The 26584-nt window shown below is 39.5% G+C and overlaps 1 protein-coding gene across 2 annotated transcripts in view; it reads left to right on the top strand.

Annotated features, from left to right (window-relative positions):
- The window catches only part of LOC120518374 (RNA-binding protein 25-like), a 104156-nt gene that overhangs the window by 25238 nt on the left and 52334 nt on the right, over positions 1-26584 (top strand). For both annotated transcript variants that reach the window (XM_039741150.1, XM_039741151.1), the window contains exons 3-5: positions 1587-1633; positions 2165-2335; positions 11676-11733. In XM_039741150.1, the coding sequence (XP_039597084.1) occupies positions 1587-1633; positions 2165-2335; positions 11676-11733 (276 nt within the window). The remainder of the gene's footprint in view (positions 1-1586; positions 1634-2164; positions 2336-11675; positions 11734-26584) is intronic.

The following is a 26584-nucleotide window of genomic DNA, read 5'->3' as shown; positions in this document are numbered from 1 at the left end:
TACATGAGGCCCCTGCTCTTCTTTCTGTTCTCCATGCTTAGTGTGGCACACTCAAATACACAACAGAAAGGCTGAGTCAAATAATCTCCATTTTAACTGGCTTCAGGTGTGATTAGTATATTGCAAGCACCTGTTTCTTGCAACAGGTGAGTTCAAACATGCATCATATGCTTGAAATAAAACGATTTACCCACAATTTTGAAAAGGTGCCAATAATTTTGTCCGGCCCATTTTTGGAGTGCTGTGTGACTTGATGTCAGATTTGGCTTTTTTTCTCTGTTTTTTTGTGTTGTTCCAATGCACATAGAGGAAATAAACGTGTATACCAAAACATTTGTAATTGCAACAATTTTCTGGGAGAAATGGTGCATTTTCTGGGAAAATTCCAGGGGTGTCGATAATTTCGACCATGACTGTATTTTCAAAAGTAAATATGAAATTTGTCTTCACAGTTGCATCTAATAACTAACAGAGAGAAATGAAATAAACTAACAGAGACAAAGACGGGTTAAAAAATTACACATAAATTCTGAAAATGTTTACATCATTTAGGAAAAAAAGAATTTTTGTTAAAAGCTAATTCTGGCCATTTGATGATACATTTTACCTAAGATGATACAAAGAAAAACACTGTCTGGATTTAAAAAAAAAAAAAAATCGGCTTATTAAAAACCATATGGCACTGGGGAGACAGAAGTTTCTGGAGCGAGTTGCTTGCTTTCAAAGCCACTATCCTCTCTGATTTACTCATGTTTAGTTCTGTTTGTAGTGGGTATCCGTCATTAGTTAACACGATTTCTAGTTTAAAGTATTTCCCTTTGACACACTCCTACCAAATCATTTATGTTAACCCCATCAGTTTTTGCTGCATGTATGGTTATCTGCTGGTGAATTAAAATTTTGTTTGTCAGAGTACTAAAGTAAATCATGCAATGAAACTGAAAATGACGATGCGCTGGATTAGGCTGCGATAAAGGGACAAACTGAGGTCCTTGTCTTCCTTAAGTTATGGAGGAGAAATTAACGCTAACTGCATCTAGAGAATATTTTTTATATTTGTATTCCAATTAAGATTTTTATCTTGGTTTCTAATTATTTATGTTCAGTCACTACAGTATTTCTACCTCTTCCCCCTAGAACAAATAAGGGTGAGGTTGCAGATTTTTGTCCCTTAAAGTCAGATGTCATGTCTTTGCTGTTTTTGTCATTTGGAGTAAGATGGTGTGACTGATGCAGTAAAATAACTACACCATAAAGCTGCCTCTGTGTAATTTTTGATACTGTGTCTCAAAAAAAAACAAAGAATCTTTTAATTTATAAGATAAAACTTGCTTGTCAAGCTTAGGCCCAGTATGATGACATGCTTCATTTTCTTTGATTTCTGTAAATGTTACAAAGCATTCGGCTCACTATTACTGCCACAGACCCCTTGTACTTGGCAGGTTCTTGAGTGGTTTTGCACTTGTTAAATTAATATTGCTAATAGTTTTAAAAATTATATTTTTAATTCTTTTACTGACTATTTTTGCATTATTAACATGAGGTTCTTAATGTAAAGGAGAATAATGGTTCTTTTTTTATATTAGGTGCACAAATGATTCCAATGATGGGGATTATGACACCAGCTCCCACTGTAAGTTATAATTCCAAACATGCTAAAATTTATAAAGGAAAACTAAATATATTTATTAGTAAATAAGTGCTGAATGTAAAACTTGTGTTTGGTATTTAAAAAAAGAAAAATGAAAAAAAAAAATACTGAACTTCAAACTCAAACATCCTATGACTAGTCAGCAGGGCGCAATATATTAGACCTTTTTCAGAGGTAGTGTTTTAGCATTGCCCTTAGATCAGCATTACTTCAGTATTGACTCTAGAAGACTGTTGCTACTCAGCGCAAATTAATTGACCACTGACTAATATGCCAAATTAAGATAATTTAATATTTTTTTTTTGTAATTTTTTGAGAATTGCTATTTGTCTACTGTACAACATGTGTTAAAGACTAGAATGCATAGGAAATTAAAGTTATATTAGTTAGATTTCACCATTGAGGAAAAAGAGCCTGTTTGAATTTTAGTCCGTGGTCTTTTTCTAATTGTGCTTAAATCTTTACTTCATAAAGGTAATTGTGTTTAACTTGCCACACTCTTTTTTTTTTTAGGTTTTGGTTCCTACATCCATGCCAATGGTTGGCAAGCCAATGGGCCCACGAAAAGATTTTCCTGGAATGAGAATCAAAGAGAATGAAGACACTGGTGGTCCAACCACAACTGTGTTTGTTGGAAATATTTCAGAAAAAGCTTCTGACATGCTTATAAGGCAGCTTTTGGCAGTGAGTATGAGTCTTATAACTTTATGTATGACTATCATAGAAAACTAAGTATGTTTGTCTGCATTTTTTTATTAAAAATAAATATTGGGTCATTGGAAATTTGTTTTCTCAATTTTATTCTCTCAGTTAATGTTTTTTAAATTTGCAAAAGATTTAATGTTTTTTCCATACGGCTTTCCGTGAGCACAGTTTTACTAATTTAAATCTTGGATATAGAAAGAAGGTGTTCTTGCTAAACTTCATTTTTGGGAGAGTTGAATAGTCACACGTTTAGCTTTTGTTGTGGTAATGTTAGACATAGCATGCCATTTTGCAGCAGAACTGGCGGCAATATTATCAAGTTCCATTGAAACACATTGTTTTATTTTGGACTACTGTTTAAAAAATGTGCTGTGAAACAAGGCTTTTTGGTATCAAGAAGACTGCCATTTGAACCAATAGTTTACATGTTAATGTTTATTACTAGAAATATTAATAGAAATATGGTTAAACAGTCTTCCCATATTGATTAAATGACTCTAGCATAAAAATATAGAAATACCTCTTTGACAATCTTTTCCAAGTGTTCTTAAGGTCGTATCTCAGATATCAAAATATTTTAAGTTCTTATCTTTTAGTTCAGATTGCTTCAAGGTTCAGTTTACATTTCACCCTGGGTTTAACTTAGGTTGGTTTAAATGAAGTATTAACAGAATACCAACAAATATTAAGTACAGTGGAACCTCGGTTCACAAGCGTCTCGGTACACATACAGCTCGGTTTACGACCAAAATGTTCGCCAAACTTTTGCCTTGGTTCACGACCACACACTCGGTATACAAACAAGCCAGTTTCCCTTTCGGTTTGTACATGTTCATTCTCTCCCTGTGCATTTCCTGTGCAGTGAGCAAGAGAGAGAAAGCAAGAGAGCGAGACACACACACACACAGGCAGTGCGAGAGAGAGCGTGCGCGCACACACACAGGCAGCGCGAGAGAGAGCTGGACGCATTAAGGTAGGAAGGCAGTTAAAAAATGCACTGGGCTTGATTTTGTTTTTACTTCTGTTTCCAGCGATCGGTTCGTAGCGTGCATTGTTGCAATGTTATTTTTCTTAGTGGTTTATTAAATTACGGATTTTTTCAAATGTTAATTTTTTTCCCTGTGCTTAAAACTTATTAAAAAAAGTGATTTTAGGCAGCTGTTGGTAGCGCTATAGCGCGAACAATTGCAGTGTTAGTTTTCTCTATTATTCAAGGTTTTCTCAGTGTTGTTCAATGTTTTTAGATGTAGTTTACTATTACGCTGTGCATTCTATGGTTTAATTAACTATGTTTGTGCATAAAAACTTAAAAAAAAATATATATTTACATGCTGTTCGTATGGTCTGGAACGGATTAATTGTATTTACATATAATCCTATGGGGGAAATTGCTTCGGTTTACGACCAGAGTTTTGGAACGAATTATGTTCGTGAACCGAGGTTCCACTGTATTAGAAATTCACCCAGTATTGCTTAAAGTACTGTACTTATGTCTTTGGCATTAAATGGTGGCAGTTAGCCCTGCTACTTGATTTATTCAAAAGAATCCTTCGACATGATTGTTCAGTAGCCTGTTCAAGACTTTTCTTCTTCAAAAAGCATGGATGTCTAAAACTATTCAAACTCTGTCAACCACTAACTCACTGTGATGTTTTTAGATGACTAGTCAGTTCTGTAATTTTTGTGTTCTGCTTGAAAGTTTTGTGTTTAACTTTCTTGCAAATCACACGTGTGTTCTGTACATTCCCATTAAGTCACCATTTCCTATAGAAGTAATAGTGTTGAACCACTACTTGTTGCTTACTCATCAAACTCATTCACATTCATTAGTGTAATTATTCAGCAGTTTGAGAGTTTAGAAAGAAAACATAAATGCAGCAAAACTTAATGTAAAGTATACACAAGTTATGCAATGGGCACAATGAGTGAGCCCTTAGTTCTGGCTTTCATTGAAGTAAAGCAGAGTCAGATGTGTTAGTAACAGAACTAACCAATGAAGCTGGTTATCTCAAAAGACATGTTAGGCAGGGTCAAACACAAACAGATGCCAAGAAAGCAGGCCACCATGTCTCAAACTAAGGAAAAGTAGTTTTTAAGTCGTTTCAGAAAGGTACTGTCTCCACTAATCGATTGTGAGACCTATAGTATTTAAGTGGAGAGTATTTAAAACAATGTCAGCCCTGCAATGGTGGATGAGGCTATCCTCCTAAAATTTTGTCCAGGGCTGCAGAAAAGAGAATAAAGGAGATTAAAGGTAAAGCTTCCTGTGGTGTAGTTGTGCAACATGTCAGTATTAAGAAGGGTGCTAAACAAAAATGCCATCTGTGGTGGGAGGGCTAGTGTTGGTTAGGAACACATGAACAAGCCTAAAGAGTTTTGAGAATATGTTCTGTTAACAGGCGAGTTCTGAATTAAACTACCTGGACACAAACACAAGTGTAGTGTTTTGCAGAGAGTCAGCAGAACCTACCATTAACAAAACTATATCACTACTGCTGTGCAAGTAGGTAGTAGTGTCCTTGTATGAGGATATTTTTCTTTCCCTGGTCTTGAACAAGTTGATGTTATTGATGTAATCAAACATTTTGTAAAAGATCCAATGCATTTGTGAAAGGAATTTCAGGCCAGAAGGCTGAGAACAAACCGGATGCTTCAACAAGAGTTTCAAAAGTTTAAAGCATAAGAGCAGCCAACACACCAATTGAGTCCTAGCATAACATTGCTGTTTGTTTCTCTGGGAGCTATCATGTCTCCTTTAAAGGTTTTAGTTGTGCTTAGATTAATTTTATTTATTTATTTTTTATCTATTATTAACTTTTTTGTATGTGTTAGTGTAGTAGCACATGACAATATTGATTCATGGCCCCAGTGTTAGGATTAAAGATTAGGTTTGGGATTTTTCAATTTAGTTATTTGTACACAGTCATGATATATATTTTTTTGCCAAATGATATTGTATTGTAAAGTGTGCAAATTTTAAAGATTACTAAGAATTACTAGCCTACTTTGCCTTATATTTTGGAGTTGAAAGGAGCTGGAATCTCATTAAGAAAAACTTAGAAAATACTTTAACTTTTCAAGGTAAAAATATTAACGAGTAATGATCTGCATCTTGATTACACACATATTGCAAAACAGCATTTCCATGTTGTTATAAGAATATAAAAAGAATAAAGAAAATCACTGTTATGACATTCGGCCATTTTAAATGGTTACTAACTGTACACGTTGCTCCACTGCTTGTCTTTCTATATGGTGACTTTTCAGAACCGCGGCTTGGATTCACTTAGGAAAGTCATTTCATTATAATTGAGTGTATCACCTCAGTAGAAAACTAGACAATAGTTACTGGAAAGGCCACATGGTCACTTATATAATTGAGACTGTGAGAAAGATTGTTTTAATTATTTTGTTAAGATATTCCCTGTTGATCCTTTGCTTTTTTCCATCACACTGCCTGGCTGTACCTTGCTTTGCTTACCCAGGATCAGAAGCAACCCCTATGAAACTCTTTCCTTTGGCTTCATGAGCTGACCAAAGTCCAGAGTATTAATTCAGAGACTCTTTGGTGGCAATGCATCAGGGCTGGTGGATTCCAGCAGAAAGGAGGTGTACACAAATATTCATTCAGTGCTTCAGTTTCAGATTCCCAGAATCACTTTTGACTGTTTCACTGACCGTTTGGTTCACTGCCTGTAGTCAGAATGACCTCGTCATCACTGCTGATGAGAGGCCATTCTTACGTGACACCATTATGAGGCTAGGAGGAGATGAGTCTACACCGTTGCCCAGGTAGCGCTTTGGCCTATTGCTTATGCAAGACATGCTTATACTGTACTGTTGACCTAGTAACACTCGGCACTAACGCCGTTGGCACGTTTACTGCATGAGTAAACCTCAGGTCTTACGTGAGACGCCTCTATACCGTTGCCCAAAGGTCTTTACAGCCCGAGTGATGCTTGGGTTTAATGCTAAGGAGGTTAAAGAACTGTATAATTGGTTTAGTTTTTAATATTCTGTGCATTTTTTCTAGTGTACATGCACACACGTTAAATACCATGGAAATTGTGACATGCAGATCACTTGGTTCTTTCAAAAAATCGTAAGGCTTTTACTGAAACTACAGTGCAGTGTAATCAATTTAGATTATTTGTTTTGTGTACAAAGTACCATGAAACTCTTGTTTGCTCCTTTCACTATGCTGTCACTTAGTGTGACATGCTCTGTAAGCTACAGTGGTGTGAAAAACTATTTGCCCCCTTCCCGATTTCTTATTCTTTTGCATGTTTGTCACACAAATGTTTCTGATCATCAAACACATTTAACCATTAGTCAAATATAACACAAGTAAACACAAAATGCAGTTTTTAAATGATGGTTTTATTATTTAGGGAGAAAAAAAAATCCAAACCTACATGGCCCTGTGTGAAAAAGTAATTGCCCCCTGAACCTAATAACTGGTTGGGCCACCCTTAGCAGCAATAACTGCAATCAAGCGTTTGCGATAACTTGCAATGAGTCTTTTACAGCGCTCTGGAGGAATTTTGGCCCACTCATCTTTGCAGAATTGTTGTAATTCAGCTTTATTTGAGGGTTTTCTAGCATGAACTGCCTTTTTAAGGTCATGCCATAGCATCTCAATTGGATTCAGGTCAGGACTTTGACTAGGCCTCTCCAAAGTCTTCATTTTGTTTTTCTTCAGCCATTCAGAGGTGGATTTGCTGGTGTGTTTTGGGTCATTGTCCTGTTGCAGCACCCAAGATCGCTTCAGCTTGAGTGGCCGGACATTCTCCTTCAGGATTTTTTGGTAGACAGTGGAATTCATGGTTCCATCTATCACAGCAAGCCTTCCAGGTCCTGAAGCAGCAAAACAACCCCAGACCATCACACTACCACCACCATATTTTACTGTTGGTATGATGTTCTTTTTCTGAAATGCTGTGTTCCTTTTACGCCAGATGTAACGGGACATTTGCCTTTTAAAAAGTTCAACTTTTGTCTCATCAGTCCACAAGGTATTTTCCCAAAAGTCTTGGCAATCATTGAGATGTTTCTTAGCAAAATTGAGACAAGCCCTAATGTTCTTTTTGCTTAACAGTGGTTTGCGTCTTGGAAATCTGCCATGCAGGCCGGTTTTGCCCAGTCTCTTTCTTATGGTGGAGTCGTGAACACTAACCTTAATTGAGGCAAGTGAGGCCTGCAGTTCTTTAGACGTTGTCCTGGGGTCTTTTGTGACCTCTCGGATGAGTCGTCTCTGCGCTCTTGGGGTAATTTTGGTGGTCGGCCACTCCTGGGAAGGTTCACCACTGTTCCATGTTTTTGCCATTTGTGGATAATGGCTCTCACTGTGGTTCGCTGGAGTCCCAAAGCTTTAGAAATGGCTTTATAACCTTTACCAGACTGATAGATCTCAATTACTTCTGTTCTCATTTGTTCCTGAATTTCTTTGGATCTTGGCATGATGTCTAGCTTTTGAGGTGCTTTTGGTCCACTTCTCTGTGTCAGGCAGCTCCTATTTAAGTGATTTCTTGATTGAAACAGGTGTGGCAGTAATCAGGCCTGGGGGTGGCTCTGGAAATTGAACTCGGGTGTGATACACCACAGTTAGGTTATTTTTTAACAAGGGGGCAATTACTTTTTCACACAGGGCCATGTAGGTTTGGATTTTTTTTCTCCCTAAATAATAATAACCATCATTTAAAAACTGCATTTTGCGTTTACTTTTGTTATTTTTGACTAATGGTTAAATGAGTTTGATGATCAGAAATATTTTGTGTGACAAACATGCAAAAGAATAAGAAATCGGGAAGGGGGCAAATAGTTTTTCACACCACTGTATCATCATAGAATGTAATGGGATAAAAGTAAGCACTTTGTAAGAAAAAAACTTTGAGTGCGCCTGTCTTTTGTTATAAGCCATTACAGAATGTAACCATTGATGAAATATAAATGCAGGTGCAAAGGTAGGAGAACAAGGTGATCCATATATTCTGTGCATGAGTCAAAATTTTATTTTAATGCAATATGCCCCTTATAACTTATGAGCAGGAGCTGTGATTGAGGAGTTTTCAATTTGGGTAATTTTATTGCATCTATGTATAGAAAATTTTTATGAATGCAAATGTTATTGTGTAGATTTTCTTATTTTTTTAGTTTAGTCCTGGAGCCCCGTGTAGCTATAGGTTTTCATTCCAAACAATTTTGGAATCGGGTAAACATGTTAACCTTTTAATCCTATGATAGAATTGTCGTCCCTCACACTTAATTTCTGTTGAGAAATTGCAGGAGTATGAGTTTTACATTTATGAGACTCTGCACCCTGCTCACTTCGCTCATAAACCCCCCGGGCGGGTGTTATACACTAGCCACTTCACGGCTCTGCTTTTCTTGTATAGGGATGCAGATTTCCAATTTAAACAAATAATTTTCATAGGAATTGTTACATGTGCATAATAGAACTAACTATTTTACATTACAGCGAGTAATTAACCATAGTAAAAAAAATAGAAAAACATAATACTGTAGATTGAAAGAAAATGTTTCATGTTGCGTTAGAGGTATTCGTTGCGTTGTGTTTTTGTTCTATTTGGCTTTGAAATTAACACGCAAATACTTTTTAAACTTACACTTTTACTGTAAAACTTCAGTTGAAACAATATTGGGAATTCACGTTTCGTCAATATTGCATTGAATTTTGATTCCGTGATTGGATGTATTGATATGCATTTAACCAATTTGCTGTGTAACCGATTTTCAATTTTCTCGCTAATTCATTTGACTTAATCGTTTCTTGATGCTAGGATTCCCCGTGTACTCATTTTTTCTGTTGATAACCCTTCGGGATGAAATTCTTCAATAAGATTTGGACATAATAGGCCGCCTTCTTTTATTGGAAACTTAAATTGAGGAAAATATAAAAATTTATAAGAGCTGAGAGCGTAGGAACTGCGTCTGACAAAAGAAAATCCGCAAAGTAGAAACCATATGTTTGTATGGTTATTTTTATATGTTTTAAGCTCTTAGAAACTCTCCCACACTGTTTATAAATATTCTCCGCACAGTTATACAGTAAACCCTCGTTTATATCGGTTGATCCGCTCCAGACAGATAAATGAATTTCCAAGAAGTAGGATTCTTTATTTATAAATCTAATATTTTCGCAGTTAGAGCATTGAAAACCTGTTTACAACCTTCTAAATACGTTTTTTAACATTATTAGAGCCCTCTAGACCTGAAATAACACCCTTTAGTCAAAAGTTTAAACTGTTCTCCATGACAAGACAGAGATGACAGTTCTTTCTCAAAATTAAAAGAATGCAAACATATCTTCCTCTTCAAGGTGCGTGTCAGGAGCGGAGAATGTCAGAGAGAGAGTAAAGTAAACAATCAAAAATCAATAGGGCTGTTGCGCTTTTAAGTATGCAAGCACCGGGATAAAGCGGCGCAGTGAAGGGATCAATGCGCAGGTAGCCTTTCAGCATTTTTTTACAGGTGCGTCCATATCTTCTATGCAAACAGCCACTGTGCAAACAGCCCCTCTGCTCACACCCCCTCCGTCCACACCCCCTCCGTCAGGAGCAGATAATGGGGCCAATCATATGCCTCCCTGATGGTATTGCATGATTAAGTATCTGCCTGTATCTCTCAGAGAGAGTGAGAGACAGAGAAAAGCAAACAATGAAAAATCAATACAGGCTGTTAGAGATTTTAAGTGTGCGAAGCAGCGCGCGGGAAGCATATCGTATATCATTGAGGAGTTTTATTTAATATGTAATATGTGCTCTGATTGGGTAGCTTCTCAGCCATCCGCCAATAGCGTCCCTTGTATGAAATCAACTGGGCAAACAAACTGAGGAAGCATGTAACATAAATTAAAAGACCCATTGTCCACAGAAATCTGCGTACCACCGAAAAATCCGTGATCTATATTTAGATATGCTTATATTTAAAATCTGCAATGGAGTGAAGCCGCGAAAGTCGAAGCGCGATATAGCGAGGGATCACTGTATTAACAATATGTATTACAAGACCCTGGGAGGCCTTAGGGGGTTCAGTGCCCATCCTGATTAAGCTGAATTCATTAATTGGCTGATGGAAGAAATTCATAAGGGTTGAGGCCTGGATGTGTGGTGTCTGATGAATTTCCCAGTCCATTTCATGACTCATGATAGTACAGGTCCTGTAAAGTAGGCACCAATAATGTTTTTGGCAGACCAGACTTTTTGTTGTAGCTTGTTTTTGTACTGTTTAATCACTTACCCGAACCACACTGTTATGAATGATCTGAGAACAGACTAAGTCTGGAACTACATCAATAGCTCCTGTGGAAGGTTGAACTTCATCTGTCTGAGAAATTACATTTGCTGTTGTGCCTTTTTTATGGCGGACTTTACATTGGTCTCCCATCCCTGGAATTTAAGGATCCCAGAAACATGAAGGTTTCCTCAACTGTCACAGTAGCATTAAGTATGGCGAGGGGGGATAATATTGTGGGAGTTCACTGTTAAGCTCCAGGTTGTTCTTGCTACTCCAAAGGGCTTGCTGTTCAACCTCTCGTCTGTTGTCTTATCACCATTCCTGAAGAGTCTAATGGTGGTTGTGTCATTCTCATATTTAGTAAGTTTAACAGAGGGGAACTTAGAGGTGCAGTCATTAGTGTAGGGGAAGAAGAGCAGTGGGGAGAACACACATCCCTGGGCAGTGTCATTTTGATCAAGTGATAGCTAGATGTGAGTTTCCCCAGTTTCACCAGCTGTCTCCTGTTGATCAGGAAATTGGGAATCCTTTGACAGTTGGAGGCAGGAACGGAATGCTGGGTGAGTTTCGAGTGGAGCAGTTCCAGAGCTGAAGTCCACAATTAGAATCGGTGCATATATCCCTGGATTGTTAAGATGTCGCAGGATGTAGTGCAGACCCATATTGATTGCATCGTCCACTTGCTGGTTCTCTTCATAAGCAGATTGCAGGGGGTCCAACAAGGGAGCTTTGATTCAGTTCAGTTGAGCTAACACCAGATTCTCAAAGGTCTTCATGACCACAGATGTCAGAGCATTGGGCTAGTAGTCATTCATTCCTGCTATACTGGATTTTTTGGGAACTGGTATGATTGTGGCTTGTTTGAAGCATAAGGGGACTTCATGTAACATTAATTAGTTGAAAATCTGAGTAAAGACTGGGACCAGTTAATCAGGACAGATTTTTAAGCAGCAGGGTGGGATCCCATGTTTAACATAAAATGTTCTAATTTATTACCTTTGCATTTACCTTGTTAAATACCTTAAAACTGTTTCGCTTTGTTTGTTTGTTTTTTTTTTTTCAGAAATGTGGATTGGTTCTGAGCTGGAAAAGAGTGCAAGGTGCATCTGGAAAGCTCCAAGGTAAAAAATAAATTATTATGTAATCTCCAGTATAGAATTTTCATTAGGACATAGGGAATATTAAAGTATCTTTTGTACAATTTTTAATTTTGCTGTTTTGCAAAGCTTTGTAATACTGAGCAACAACAAGAAAGAATTAATATTTGGTTCTTATGTGTAAATTGACATGCATTTCCCTCTTATGATAGGATTGAACCATACTTCATAAAGATAGATAGATGGATGGAACTTTATTTGTCCCCAGTGAGAAATTTTGCTTTTTAAAGAAGCTCATTAAATAATAAATAACACACACACCAGAATGACTGTAAAGAAAGAGAACTTCTTACGTGACAGTCACTGTCTAAGTTGGACACTATACATGTATGTCTCTGTTGGTATAAAGGAGCCCCAGGAGTGTTTCTTGAGTCCTATCTGCCGAATAATTTGTTGACTGAAAATCCTCGGTGTTAGTGTGTCAGAGTGGATATGCAGCATTGTTCATAATGGCACTCTGTTTTGTCTTCATTCTGTCCTCCAAGAGTCCCTCCATGGGAACTAGACTATGTTCCATAACTGAGACTATCTTTTTCCCAGGCCTCTTCTTGCCCAGAACACTACAGCACTGAACATCACAGAATTGTAGAATGGGTGCAGCATAACACTTTCCTATATTAAGGGAACACAATCTTCTTAATATATAAAAAAGGGTCTGCTCTGCCCTTTCTTTTATAGTGGATGTGGATGCTCAACTACTTATAGCAGTGCATCACCTCTTCATCCACTCCTTGAGTAGTAACAGGGCATCCAGCCTCTGTGGAGTGGGAAAAGTAAAAAAATAAGTCACTTTTCTTGATGTTCAGTTGCAGACTGCTCTTTTTGTACCAAAAAAATAAGTTATCCACCTGAGACTTCTCCTTGCTCTCATCCATCTTATCAATACACCCTATAAGTGCAGAATCGTCAGAAAAGTTGTCAAAGTGACATGATCCAAGGCCCCACACTCATGACGAGATGTACAAAAACTAAACTTTGCATCATGCCATGCACATTTTCGGGTCAGCTTCAGACCATGCACACGCACATTTCTGCTTGGTTTTATAAACGTGCGGCACCCAGTGTCAAATTAGTGGGAATGTTTGTGTGGTTTACATTTCTTTTTTAGGTTTTCATCCATGATGTGGGTTTTATCAAATACACTGAAATTAACAGCATTTTGTTTACAAATTTAATTCACTTGATTGTAATCAATCTGTAACAATAAAATGGTGCATGGAATGACTGAACTCTTCCAGCTACCATGGCTGCATTAGCGTTATTAGAAGACATTGCAAATGGAAGAATTGGAAGAGAGCGCATCTTTAGAGGTCATACTGATTTCTTGTCCCATGATGATTGGCTTTTAAGTCGATTTAGATTTTCAATAGCTATCCTCTTGGAGCTGTGTGCTGAACCGGCACCCCTTTTACAAAGGCAGACTTTGAGGAATTGTGCTCTACCTGCTTCTTTGCAAGTTCTGTCCACCCTTGGGTTTTTTTGCCACAGGTACTTTTCAACCTGAACTTGTTCACCAATCAGGTATTTCTCAGTCATCACTGAGCCGCAGCATGCCAGCTATATGGGATGGTATTATCTGCTTGTCATCTAGAGAAGATTTACTTGCACTGTGGTTGAATGGGAAAACATCAAAGCGCAATTCACAATAACGTCCGGTTTTCAAAATTTAATTGGAGCAATCAACTGGTTGTACATTGCTATAAGGGCACTATTCAGAGAATAAAATTGGTTATGTAAATAGAAAGTGTTTCCACTCTGTTAATGTGAAAAGTCATGTTGTGGTGAGATATATATATGTGTCTTGCCAATAATTACAGCAGTTCACTGCTGAAATTGGGAGTCCTGGAATTCCACTACCTTCTCCAGTGGTGTTGACAGTGGGCTGTGACTCGCATTTTCACGCTGATTTTGATATCTGACTGCTTCTTTATTTTATTTTGGGCAGTGTGTGATTTTCTGAACTTGAAGTTTTGAGTGTGTCCACCATGCTGTGCCATGCCATTAATTTCCTTTTTTTGTTTATACCACTGTTTAAACCACCAAATAGTGTGGTTTTTCTTGCCTCCACTTCACTGCTCAAGACCTCCATTTCGCATTTGCTGAAATTCTTCTTTTTTACATGTGCTTTTGCCTTTGTCTTTTAACAAAACACTGAACAGAAGGTGCTATTTATATTGATTTGCATATTCAAATAGACTGAATTCTGGGAAGAGTTGGGGTTGGGCTATAGGCTTATGCATGTGTGTTAACATTCACGTTGATGGGGTTTTATAAAAGGAAAGTGTGCAGACTTTGCTGATGCAGTTTTATGCATCTGAATTTTTTTTTTTGTTGCATACGCACATTTCTGGTTTTATCCATATGCCATGTTTTAGTGTGCAAGGCGTTATACATACGTTTGTAGTTTGAGGTGTACAATGTGAAGAGGGAAAAAAAAAAACAAAAAAAAAACCAGAGCTGTTTCTTGTGATACTCCAGTGTTGCCCACACAGTTCTTGAATCTCAAAAACAATGGTCTGCTATGACAGATAGTTCATTATCCCGGACACCACCGGCTCATTCACCTGCATGTTTCTGAGCCTACCCCTTAACAGGGATGGCTGGATGTTATTAAAGGCTCTGGAGGAATCCAAAGTCCTTAGTGTGTTGCCAGCTTTTTCCAGTTGGGAATAAGCCTTGTGAATCAGATAGATAATTGCATCCTTCATTCCAGTTTTTATCCAGTAGGCAAACTGCAGTGGGTTCAGGTGGTCTACCACAAAGGAACTTCTATAGTCCTGGACCAGCTTCTCAAAGGTTTTCACTATGTGAGACACAAGTGTCACTGGTTTATAGCCATTAGGTAAAGAGGCACCTGTCTTCTTTGGAACAAGAACAATGCAGGATGTTTTCCACAGCAATGGCACTTTTTGCAGCCTTAATGACAAAAAGAATAAGTGACTGAAGATGCCACAATGTTTGTCAGCACAGGCCATATGACCTTGAGGACTGACTCCATCTGGTGCTGTGTGTGGCTTAGTTTTCTTTTCACTTGGGGATTCAGTTATGAACAGTCCATGCTGATGCTCGGAGGTTTACTTGTCACTGACCATTTATGTTGTTGATGTAGGATTTATTGATTTAGTGGGCTTGGTGTGGAGAGGACTGGCCATTGTAAAAAGTTGGCAGTGAAAGGGAAAATCTGTTTTTAAAAAAAAAAAAAAATAAAAAATATCCAGGATGTTGGCTTTACCCAATTTCCTTTTATCAACTGAGTACTGGATTGCTTGAGTCCAAGCATTATGCCCAGTCCACTCCAGACATCTGTCATGTTATTCTGAACGAGTTTGGTTTCTGTTTTGTTGCTTTTTTATTTCTTTCAGTCAGTTTTTTTACTTGTGTTAGCTTCTTTTTCTTCAGCACTCGCAGTGTGTCTTTCATAGTCTCTTTTTCACCAGATTTGAGCATTCCCTTTACTGTCTTTTGTCATCTTAGTTTGTTTGTGTAATTCTGCATAGTTCCACCTATTAATATCTGAAGACAGTGCCTGTTGTAACTTATAATATTATGCTTCCCATAATGTGCATGTTAATGCTTTACTTGGAATAGAAATAAAAAAGACTTTGCTTTTTAGAAAACCACTGGAGCAGTATAGACTGAATACTTTTTTGAGTACTGCTGTCTACACTCTTACTGTATCTACCAATGTTAGAGGATTGTTGAAGCCCATGTTTATGTCTATGTAATTCTTTGAGTTCAAATCCCCTTCTGCTGTACATTAATCCCTCGTTTATCGCGGGAGATAGGTTCCAAGACCGGCCGCAATAACTGAATTTCCGTGAAGTAGGGACACCATATTTATTTAATTATTTAACATGTATTTGGACTGGACGTTTTTAAACCCTCCCTATACTGTTTACAACCCACCCTTTACTCTATTAATAACAGGTACAACTGTTAAGCAATATGAAATCGGTAGATAAGTTTACAGTTACTGTATAGCGAAGTACACGTACCTATATATGACGGGATGATGGTGATGAATATGCTGTGCAGTAAAAATGATGACGATGAAGGTGATGATGACTTTTACTGCGCAGCCAATGACTGTATTTTACGTCTCTTCATACGGTGGTGCCATTTCCTGGGGCACCTCTTCCACGGTTTCTGAAGGTGTATCCGTAGTAGGAACTGGCACTTTTTTGCGAGGCTGCAAAAACATTGTGATCGGCAGTTGCTGCCGCTGCTTCTTTTTCTGGTCGAAGAGCAGCTTGTAGACAGTAATGACATCGTCGACCTTGTTGCAAAATTGGACTGATCAAACCATATCGTCGTCACATTCCTGTGACCGCTCTTTCAGATCCTTAGCCAGTCTGCAGCCACAGCCGCGAATGTTCTCCCTTCCTTCAACATATCCAGAAGTTTCACCTCCTTGGCGATCGTCATCATTCTTCGTTGGTGTTTAGGCTCAGCACCAGCCTTGGAAGAAGGAGCACGTTTGGGAGCCATTGCAGGGGGTGAAAATTGAAGAGAAGTTCAACACAAAGAAACCACAAAAAAAAAATCACACACAGTACAGTGTAAAGTAAACCGCTCGGCGAGAAAGCTTGAAGCGAAATGGCTGCGACAGAGAGACAAGGGGAGGTGCTGTGGGATCTGGGCATTAGTCAAAACACCAATCACGGGCCCGATTAGAAAGCGGGAAACTGTGATTTGTCGTCTCCCTCCCATGTACCAATCACAGCCCGTGTTACAACGCACTTAGTCACCGAACTTGTTTTGTTGTTCTTAGACTAGGAAGTACTGCTACTATATTTAAAAACCCGCAAAGTCGTGAATCCGCGAAAAGTGAACCGCGAAGTAGCGAGGGATTACTGTATATGTAGGTGGTTGATCTCTAATGGATGGCAATCAGTTTTCTTTGTTTATAGACCCTCTCCCTAACTGAGAGCTTCTGGTCCTGCATGCTAAATAGCTCAATCTGAGGATTCATCAAAGTTGTTTCTTTGTCAAAAAATGTTTGAAACCAACTTTAATGCTCCAGTTAGTTAGCAAAGTATAACAGCAAAATAACAAGTTGTACTTTACACTTAATTATGCTTACTGGTACAAGTGTCTTCAATAAATCAAATGCTTAAGATGTTTGAATTTTCAGTGCTGTTGGTTGGAATAGAGGGCTAACCCCTGAAGAACAACACTGTCTGTAAAATCATGGCTCTAGACTGTGACTAAAGTGGGCACAAATGTCACCAAAAATACTTTGCCAATTATCATTTCTAATTATATCGCCATTGCTGAATGAAATCACTGAAACTTTAAACTATATTTTAACAGATGGAAAAAGGGTCTTTTTTTAAATTGTTGAGTGGATATGCTTTTAATGTGTCAGTATGTGGGTGGGTTCCTCCTTGGAGGAACTTGATTCATCCCTGCTCTGAGTGCTTAGGATGCATGGCAAAAATGATACCAGACTTGAAGACGCATCCATGAAAAATATTTCTAACTACATGGTATGGCTGATGTGGTGGCCATGTATTCTAAATGTTGTATTTTAAGGAGAGGCTGGTTACGGTTGTGCCAGATTAATTAGCGAAGGGCTGAATATGACACAACAGGTCATCAAAATGCAAGAAAGACATGAAAAGCATTTGAAATTCATCTGCACATCATGCAAGTCCCCTGTTATGAAGGTATCTATGCCCCATGAAATTCAGTTGTTTGTTCTGACATAGCGCACATGTACAAAGGTGTAATTGTTATGGATTTCCTTATGTTAGTGCATATTTGCATGCCAATTCTCTTTTGAGTTAATGCATGCTCTGTGTAAAATTCCAGCCTGTCTATCGGTAAACATGCATGCACAGCTGCCTGACCTCTGTTTCTTCATGCACAGCAATGTCATGAAGTCTGCTTTTTAAGGTTGCAGGTGTATTAAATGATATTGTTGTTTTACTGGGGTGCTCTGTGATTGACGGCGAACAGTGGTATCAATAAACACCACCTTGCTAGTTGTTACTTCAGTCATTGTGGTGTGTGCATTATACATTCTGTTACCAATTTATTCTTCAGCAAAGAAACATGAAAAATGAGATTATGAAAATAATAATAGTAGTAATAATTATGGTCCTGTTCACAATTATTGACACCATTTCATTTTTTGCTTAATTTGTAGAATATCTTCAAAAATAATTAAATATCCAGTTAATTTAACCAAAAAACACTGTTCAACTTGCATGTTGTGATTTCAAAGAAGAAACAAGAAATATGACATGGACCGTAATAAAGGCATTCCTCCTTAATGTTTGGTTGCACAGCCTTTGGCAGTGATTACTGCCTCCAAACATTTTTTTAGCCATCTAGAAGCTTCTTGCACCTGTCAAGTGCAGTTTTCTCTCACTCTTCTTTTGGAATTTGGTCAGTTTGTTGAATGTTTGCAGGATTCCTTTCCCCAGTGGCAGATTTCAGCTCATTCCACAGATTTTCAGTGGGGTTAAAATCAGGACTCATTGCTGGCCAGTTTAATACGGTCCATTGTTTTGCTTTTCAGCTATTCGTATGTGCTTTTGGATGCATGCTTTGGGTCTTCCTGTTGCTGGAGAACCTCTTGGCCTTTGTCCATAAAGCTGTTGTTGGTTTAGCGTGAAGCTTATGGTATGTGTCGAAACCATTACTTCAGATTGTTCTGGCTCAGCCTTTAGGTGTTGGGATGTTTTGTGTGGTGTTTTTTCCACAGTTTGCATCAACCCTCAAAGGCTTCTCTCATCAGTTTTTCTCTTTCCTCCACGACCAAGGAGGTTTTTGACAGTTCCATGCTTAGCAAACTTCTTAAAAACATTTTGCACTGTTGAAACAGGGATACCAGCGTCTTTGGAGATGGCCGTAACAATAGAATCCCTGAAGCTTAAGATTTTTTCGTTGTTCCTGACCTCCTTCAGTTTTCGTGACCTACACCTAGAAGCTCGTAACTCCTTATCTCTGTATTAATAGATAGCTTTTGTTTTACAAAGGAAGGCGGAGGAACTGACGTCATCAGTGCCGGGACTGAAACTTGTGTCATTGGGACCTAGTGGAATTTCCTGTAACTGGTCTGCAGTTGAAAGAGAGAAAGAATTGGAGCACTCTGCCACCCCCTAGTCTGGCATGGAATTACCCTTATTGAGCCCTTTAGCTGCTTCCCATGTGCATATTTTTGACAGGACTCCAAACCCATAAATCCCCACTACCCCATATAAAATTTGGAAAATTGTGAACTGGACATAGAGCATCATCGTTAGTATGGAGGGATCCTCGTCAACGATCAAGCGAAAAATTGTAAGGCTGCAGGTCAAGAAACCACCTCGTGACCCACCTATTTGGCCCTTTGTGAAGGGCCATCCGTTGTAAAGATGCATGATCCGTAACAAGGGTGAACTCCTGGCCCAAGAGATCGTACCTCTGCTGCGTGATTGCCAAAGCACTGCATTCCTGGTTTCTCATTGCAGCAGTTTCTGACTCGAACGTGATAGGGTGTTCAACTCTGTCGACGCTGTGGCTCAGCACGGCACCAAGACCTGTGTCCGTCTGGCGAATGAAAGGTAAAGAAAAGTTAGGAGCTTTCAAGACTGATGCTTATGTAAGGACCTGCTTCAAGTCACCAAATGCAGTGTCTGCCTTATCAGTCCATACCACACAGTTTGGGGCCCTCTTCTTTGTCAAATCAGTCAAGGGCGGCACACTCTCTGAGAAAAATCAGGGTACAAACCATCGGCAGTAACCCATTAAGCCACGAAAGACATGGACTTGCTGCTTGGTTCTCAGACGGGGCCATTTCAATATGGACTCCATTTTTGAGCACTGTTGCTTCTACGTACCCCAGCCCACTAGGTAGCCTAAATATTTGGCTTTGTTCAATCCAAAGAAGCATTTCTCTGGTTTTTCCAAAGTTTGACCTCACCAAGTGCCCGTAATTCCGCTTGGACCTGCTGTAGGTGTGCATCCCACGTGCTGGAATATATGACCATGTCATCCAGGTAGGCAGCACTATATGAGTTATGAGGCCGGAGCACTTTATCCACCAGTTGATGAAAAGTGGCAAGTGCCCCATGTAACCCAAATGGAAGGACATGATACTGCCAGTGACCGCTAGAGGTGCTAAATGCAGTCTTAGCCTTTGCAGAGTCCGTTAAAGGAACCTGTCAGTACCCCTTTGTCATGTCAAGAGTGGTCAAATATTTAGCCTGTCCTAGCCTTTTTAGGAGGTCATCCACTCTTGGCATTGGGTATACATCAAATTGGGACTGCATTAAGTTGGCGTCATTGCAAAACACCAACTCCCTTCTGGCTTAGCGACCAAGATGATGGGGCTGAACCAGGGACTATGACTTTCCTCTATCACTTCTAGTTCCAGCATGTACTTAATCTCAAGTTCCACTTTGGCTGTTTTTACCTCAGGAAGGTGATAAGGGCATTTTTCTATCTATAACCCCGGGGTCTGTCACAATATCGTGTGCAATAAGAGAGATCTTTCCAGGTGTTTCTCTCACTACCTCAGGGACAGACAGGATAACTCTAGCTCCCGTCTCTTTTTGAGACTCAAATCCGTACTGAATTAAAATAATTTTTGCAGGCAAAGAGTGAACGGGGCTGACTGGAGGAGGGATCGGAATCCCTGTCCTTCCACAGCTTCAGCAGGTTTACATAATAGACCTGCTTTCTCAGTTGATGATTATGTTTGTTTCACCAAATAATCTAGTCCTTTTCTCCCTTTATCTTCGTAAGAGCTTTACCAGTGGGCTAGCAATTTAGAATGTGAGGTAGGGACATGTACCATGACACAATCCCCCAGATGGATCTCCTGGGGAGACATGCCCCAATCGTAATATCGAGCCTGTGCTTCTTGCGCCTCTTCGATGTGACCTTTGAGCAGGGGACTAATCTTTCCAAATCTATTGTGTAATTGTGTGATATATTCTAATATATTTGTGGAGGAGAGAGCCTCTTCCTCCCATCCTTTTTTAAAAATATGCCCCGGAGTTGTCGTCTATAGAACAATTTAAACTGTGAGAAGCCCATAGAGGCATGTGGGACTTCCCAATATGCAAAAAGGAGGGGGAAGAGTTGATCCCAGTTCCTTCAATCCACGCTAAACACCTTGTGCAGCATTTGTTTGAGAGTTTGATTAAACCTCTCCACTAGACCATCGTTTTGAGGATGATGCACTATGGTTTTTAAATGCTTTATTTTAATTAACTTCGCAGTTTCCCTCAACATCTCCCAAGGTAAAGGGCATTGCTTGGTCTGTCAGAAATTCTTTAAGGATGCCGACTTGCACAAACATCCCTACCAATTCCCTTGCGATGGCTTTAGTAGTAGCTGAGTGCAGCGGAATAGCTGTGGAATACCGGATAGCATAATCCATTAGGACTAGTACATATTTATGTCCTCTAGCTAAGGGTTCCAGGGGTCCTACCAAGTTGATCCCAATTCTTTCAAACGGGACATCAATAAGGGGAATAGGAACGAGAGGTGCACTGTCCCTCCTAGGAATTTGATGCAGTTGACATTCTGGGCAGGACGTGCAAAAGCGACGAACCTCCTCATTAATTCCTGGCCAATAGAATCAAAGCTTAATCTGCTCCAGAGTCTTTTTGGTGCCCAAATGGATTCCTAGGAGGTGAGCGTGTTCTAATTCACAAACCTGCCCGCCGGACAGTCAATGGGATTAACAGCAACTTCTGTATCTCCCACTCATGCTCCGCCACCTGATATAAAAGATCATTTTCTAAGACAAAGTGAGGACCCATGGCATGGGCTGACGAGTGCGTTGGCGACTGACAAGAATTACTGCATTCTTGCAAATTTAAGGGAATAGTCATTCCATTATTCCCTTTTAAATGAAGCTGTCACTCTGAACTGATAATGTAACTGGGAGAGTTAGTCAAGACCAAACTCAAGGGGAGCGGTTTCCTCCCATATCGCCGCTGCTACGGCTGATGACACCTCAGCCCGTGATGGTTTGAGGATTGCCATGTCCCTCTGAGTGGCCGCATCTTCTCTTTCCACCGGGTGATTACACGGTTTGGAGGCAGCTTGAGACATGTCATCTCCGTCTACAGGCCCAAAACAGGTTTAGAAGTGGAAGGTGTTAAACTGCTTTTACTTTTAGACCAGTCTCACCCAAGAATCAACAGGAACGGTGGATTCGGAAGGACCTGTAGTTATATTTTTTTTAGCCATCCTTCGTAACTGGTGAAACAGGTGACAGATCTGTACCAGCGAGTTTCCCCATGGATTTATGTTAGGTTGGTCTTAACTCTTAGCCGCTGTTGGTGGTAACGCATATTCGCGAGCCACAATGGAAATGTTGCTGCTGGAGTCAGTTAAGGCTGTGGTTTTATATCCATTAACAATTACCACTCCTGTACAGTATGTGGAAGTGCTAGAGCGTTTGTAAGTGCACAACACCCTTCCTTCCCTCTCCATCTGCATTCCCTATAGTCACCAGGCAGACAGTGCGCCCACGAATCTGGGGACTTCGGTGCTTGCTACAGGCGGTGACGGATGGGCCTGGGTTTGACTAAGGGACAGTTTCGCCCTTCCATCTGACATGGCCGCTCTAATAGTCTCAGTAAGCTTCATAAGCTCAACTATGTTGGAATATTTTTGTCCTCAGACTGGCTGGGCGAGATGTTCCGGAAGGCTGTTTATAAATAAATAGCAGTTGTCCTGCTTTAATATCTTGTGTGTAATGGGGGTTTCATTCTCCTTCTGGCCTTAGCCAGTTTCCCAGCCTAGCCCATATTGCTAAAGCCTTTGTGTGGGTTGGCCGCTCTGGGTCATACTTCCACTGTTTTACTTTATTTACCTACTGGTCTGGGGCTCCCCCATTTTTAGCCAAGGGCTTTTCTTTGAGTGAGCATAATAAGCCCCTTTTTCCTCCCCCCATTTGTACCAGCCAGTCCTGTTGGCCCACCCTGCACACTCCCCCTGGTATCTAGTTTGCCTGGTTCTGTACTGGGAATGGAGCTTACACCTGGTCCTTCCGAATCATGGAATGCCCTTCCCCCTGAAAACTCGGGTACGGTACTTTCCCACCTGGATTTTAGTAGGTTTTGTACTGTATTCTTCAGGCCTTGCTCCTGGTATTCCTTGGAGCCATCCATCCTACCAACTACGCCAGTTGTCAAATGAATAGACAAGAGCCAGAAAAGGGTTTGGGGCAGCCTCCCATATACTTGAAGCCAGACTACAAATTTGAAAATTGATTGCACAATAGTACAGATTTGAGTCCAGAACAGAACTGCTTTGGATGAGGCAAAGATGGTGGTTTTAAAGAAGGGTAGAGGAAGTGACGTTGTCAGGTTGTCTGCTATTGAAAAGCTAAGGTGAAGCTAAAATTTATCTTTTGGAGTGTGTTATTTACTTTAAGTAGGATTAGAGTCCTCCTTCCAATTAAATATCGGACCACTTTAGGTAAAGGTCTGTGAAAGTAATGGTGCGTTTGCTATTAAATACTAAGCTTTATCAGCTTGCTCGTTGGGGTTTTACTTTAAAAAAAAAAGTGTAGACAGTCATATCTATATTAATTTCATATTTAATGTGCCTCTCTGTCCTATCCACTGGAGGAGATGCTCATTCCCACAGCTGAGCCTTTGTCGTTGAAATGCTTTTCTGTTTACTACATGAAAACTGGACTGCTAACATTGACCTGAACCTATTTAAAAAGAATCTATTGTCACCTTTTCTTTATTGTGCCCATTTGTCCTATCCTCTGGAAGGGGCAGTTATTTACACAGCTGGAGCAGAGCTCCCTGTCTGCTGTTTACAATATCAACACTGGACTGCTAAAATTCTTCAAAATATATTTTGAAAGGTTGCTGGCTTTTTTTAAACGAGGAAATGAGGGCTACATTATACTGAATAGCCCTCTGGAACAGACTTTCAGTGACACAGACTCAAAGCATGAATAAAATATATACTACTTCTAATGTCTGTACATAGTGTGAAAGTTATTATGACATTCAGTTACCCAAATCATCAAGACAAACACAAAAGTATAAGGGAACAATGCACTGCACAGAAAAAAAGAATTAGGAACACATACATGGAGGTTAGAAAGGTAAGAGACTGAAAGATTAATATTTTACACACATGATTATTTAGCACCTAAATCAAAGCTATTGGCTCCTAAGTTTTTTTTCCTTTTAGGAACCACTGGCTTCTTGATGTGAATTATTATTATTGTCTGGAGCCCTGTATAATCTACTATGCAGTGGTTTTGTTATTCCGTGTGATCACTGGTGTTTACATTAGGGACCTGAAGGAAGTGACTTCATATTCATTGGAAACACTTCTGCTACTCTCCAACTCTAATTGATTTATTGCTGCTTACAGTATGTGAATACCGGTTTTGGTTAGGTACAGTACTAAGCAGAAATGAATATGCATCCTTTGAAAATGAAGATTATTTTTTTAAGGAAAAAATTTTGATAAAACTTGAGTTTTATCAAACACTAGCTGTATATGGCTGTGCTGTAAAAAGCCCAGGCTTCTAGAAGCAATGTATTCTAGCAATTTAATCAATCAATTGCATCAATTGTGCATTAGTGGCTAAGCCAGCTTCCCTGTCCTTTGAGGTTTTGTTTTGCCAATTTGTTTGCATCATTTGTCTATCAGCGGCTAAGCGAGTTTCTCTTTTGTCGACAGTTTCAATTCGGAGACAGAGTCGCTTTCTTTGAGCTTCATGCTGTAGCAGACACACTTCCACACATAGACATTTATATTTAAGATGTGGTTTATTAACAATGTTAAAGCTTTGCCACCAACATAATTAAGATAAGAAAATAGTAAATTTTATTTAACTTAAGTGTTGTAAAAATAAATACACCCTACAACAAATTCCTCTGATTCTAACACAGGTAAAATTCCATTACAGCGAACTTCTAGAGACCTAAAAAAATATTTAGTTGTAATGAAAAATTTCGTTGTAATAAGATTCTGTATTTGTTGCTATAGTGCTTTCTTTAACTTGCGTCCAGGCATCTGCAATCATTTCAATAGCTTCATTCGCGTTAATTTTATTCGTCTCCTGTCTACAAGTTACGCTTATGAGAATATTTCTCAGCATTACCTTGCAGTAATACACTTTCAGGGTGCAAATGATGCCCAAATCCAATGGCTGAAGCACTGCCGTGCAATTGGGTGGGAGGAATTCAATGCGAACATTATCTAAATGTGGAGGCATGTTGTGGGCAGCACAGTTATCAATCAGAAGCTGAATCATCCTTTACTTCTTCATATTGTGAGGTTTCTAAACTCTTTTGGGATTCCCCTCTATCCCTCCCACCCAACGGGAACGTCACGCTGAAGTGCGTCCCGAAGCGTGATTGCCATGTCTGTGGAAGATTGATTGTCCGTTGCCAGGGCAGGGCAACAGCAGGCTCACAGCGGTGCAGTGAGGCTTCACCGAAGTGAATCCTAAAAGATTGGGGTTGTGCTATAAGTCCCTGTCTTACACCCAAAAACACGAGTCTGAGTCTCAGTACTTTAGCAAAACCAGCTTTATTCAGCTTGAAACAGGAACAGCACACTTATTTATTGTAGTGGCATCTGACACTCTCCTATAAACAGACACAGCAGTCAGGCAGACTGTGGCCAGGTTAGTGGCCAAGTAATCCTGTTACCTGCATTTACAATGTTCCTTGCATCTCCCATCGCGTTTGCTTTGGCGGAGAGACGCAGCAGAGCTGTGAGCCTGCTGTTTCCCTGGCAACATATAAAAAGTCTTCCACAGACGGGGTTATCTCATTTCGGGGTGCTCTTTGGCATGTTGTTCAGTTGGGGAGGTCCCAAGAGAGTGTAGAAATCTCACATCTTTGGGGATCGTTGTGCACAACTGAGCTGCGACCACAGAACTAACTGCTCTGTGGATGATTCCTTCAAGCAATTCAAGGTCTTTTGGGCACTTCGTTGTAATGGGAGTATCTGCTGAATGTACTTCATAGTAACGAAATTCCCATAGACTTGTGTCATATGGGGAAACTGTTGGGACAATAAAAATACTTTGTCGTAATGAAAATTTAGTTGTAAAGATATTAGTTGTAACAGAATTTTACCTGTATTTTGTTTCGTCTCCATGATTTTTAAGAACAGCACCAACTCTTCTGGACATGGAATGAACATTTTGGCAACATAATGCCAATGCCTGTCTTTCTCATTCTTGGAGACTGAGATCTTTCAGAGCCTGGATCCTGGGTAGAGTTTAAGGCCCTCTCCACATGGGTGTTCAACTCTTAGTTAAAGGAAAACGGTCTGAGCGACCTAGACATTTACGTTGCATTTTGTAGAGGTACTTAATTGACTTCAATATGACGTTACATTCACATTCATTTGCCTCTGCTAAACGGCAACCTGTAGCCCAGATTGTAGTTTTGCGTGTTTAACTTTGGGGGGAAGTTATCTCGCAGTTCAGTGTTTTTAGTAGTTAAAGTTACATTATTAGCACAAACCTACAAACTGTTTTGAATTCTCCATTACTATCATTATTGTTTTGATAAAATGTTTAAAAATTTGTGTGTGTACATGTGTATATGTGTGCGTGTGTGTGTATCTATACTCGTAAAAGTCAAAGCTCTCACTGATTCATCACTAATTCTCCAACTTACCATGTAGGTAGAAGGCTGAAATTTGGCAAGCTCATTCCTTACAGCTTACTTACAAAAGTTAAGCAGGTTTAATTTCGAAATTCTACGCATAACGGTCATAATTGAATCCTACTTGCGTGTATGTATGTATATATGTATATATATATATATATATATATACACACAGTAATCCCTTCTCGATTGCGGGGGTTGCG

Source organism: Polypterus senegalus, chromosome 18, assembly GCF_016835505.1.
Source record: "Polypterus senegalus isolate Bchr_013 chromosome 18, ASM1683550v1, whole genome shotgun sequence".
Taxonomy (NCBI): domain Eukaryota; kingdom Metazoa; phylum Chordata; class Cladistia; order Polypteriformes; family Polypteridae; genus Polypterus; species Polypterus senegalus.
This window is presented reverse-complemented; position numbering and strand designations above follow the sequence as displayed.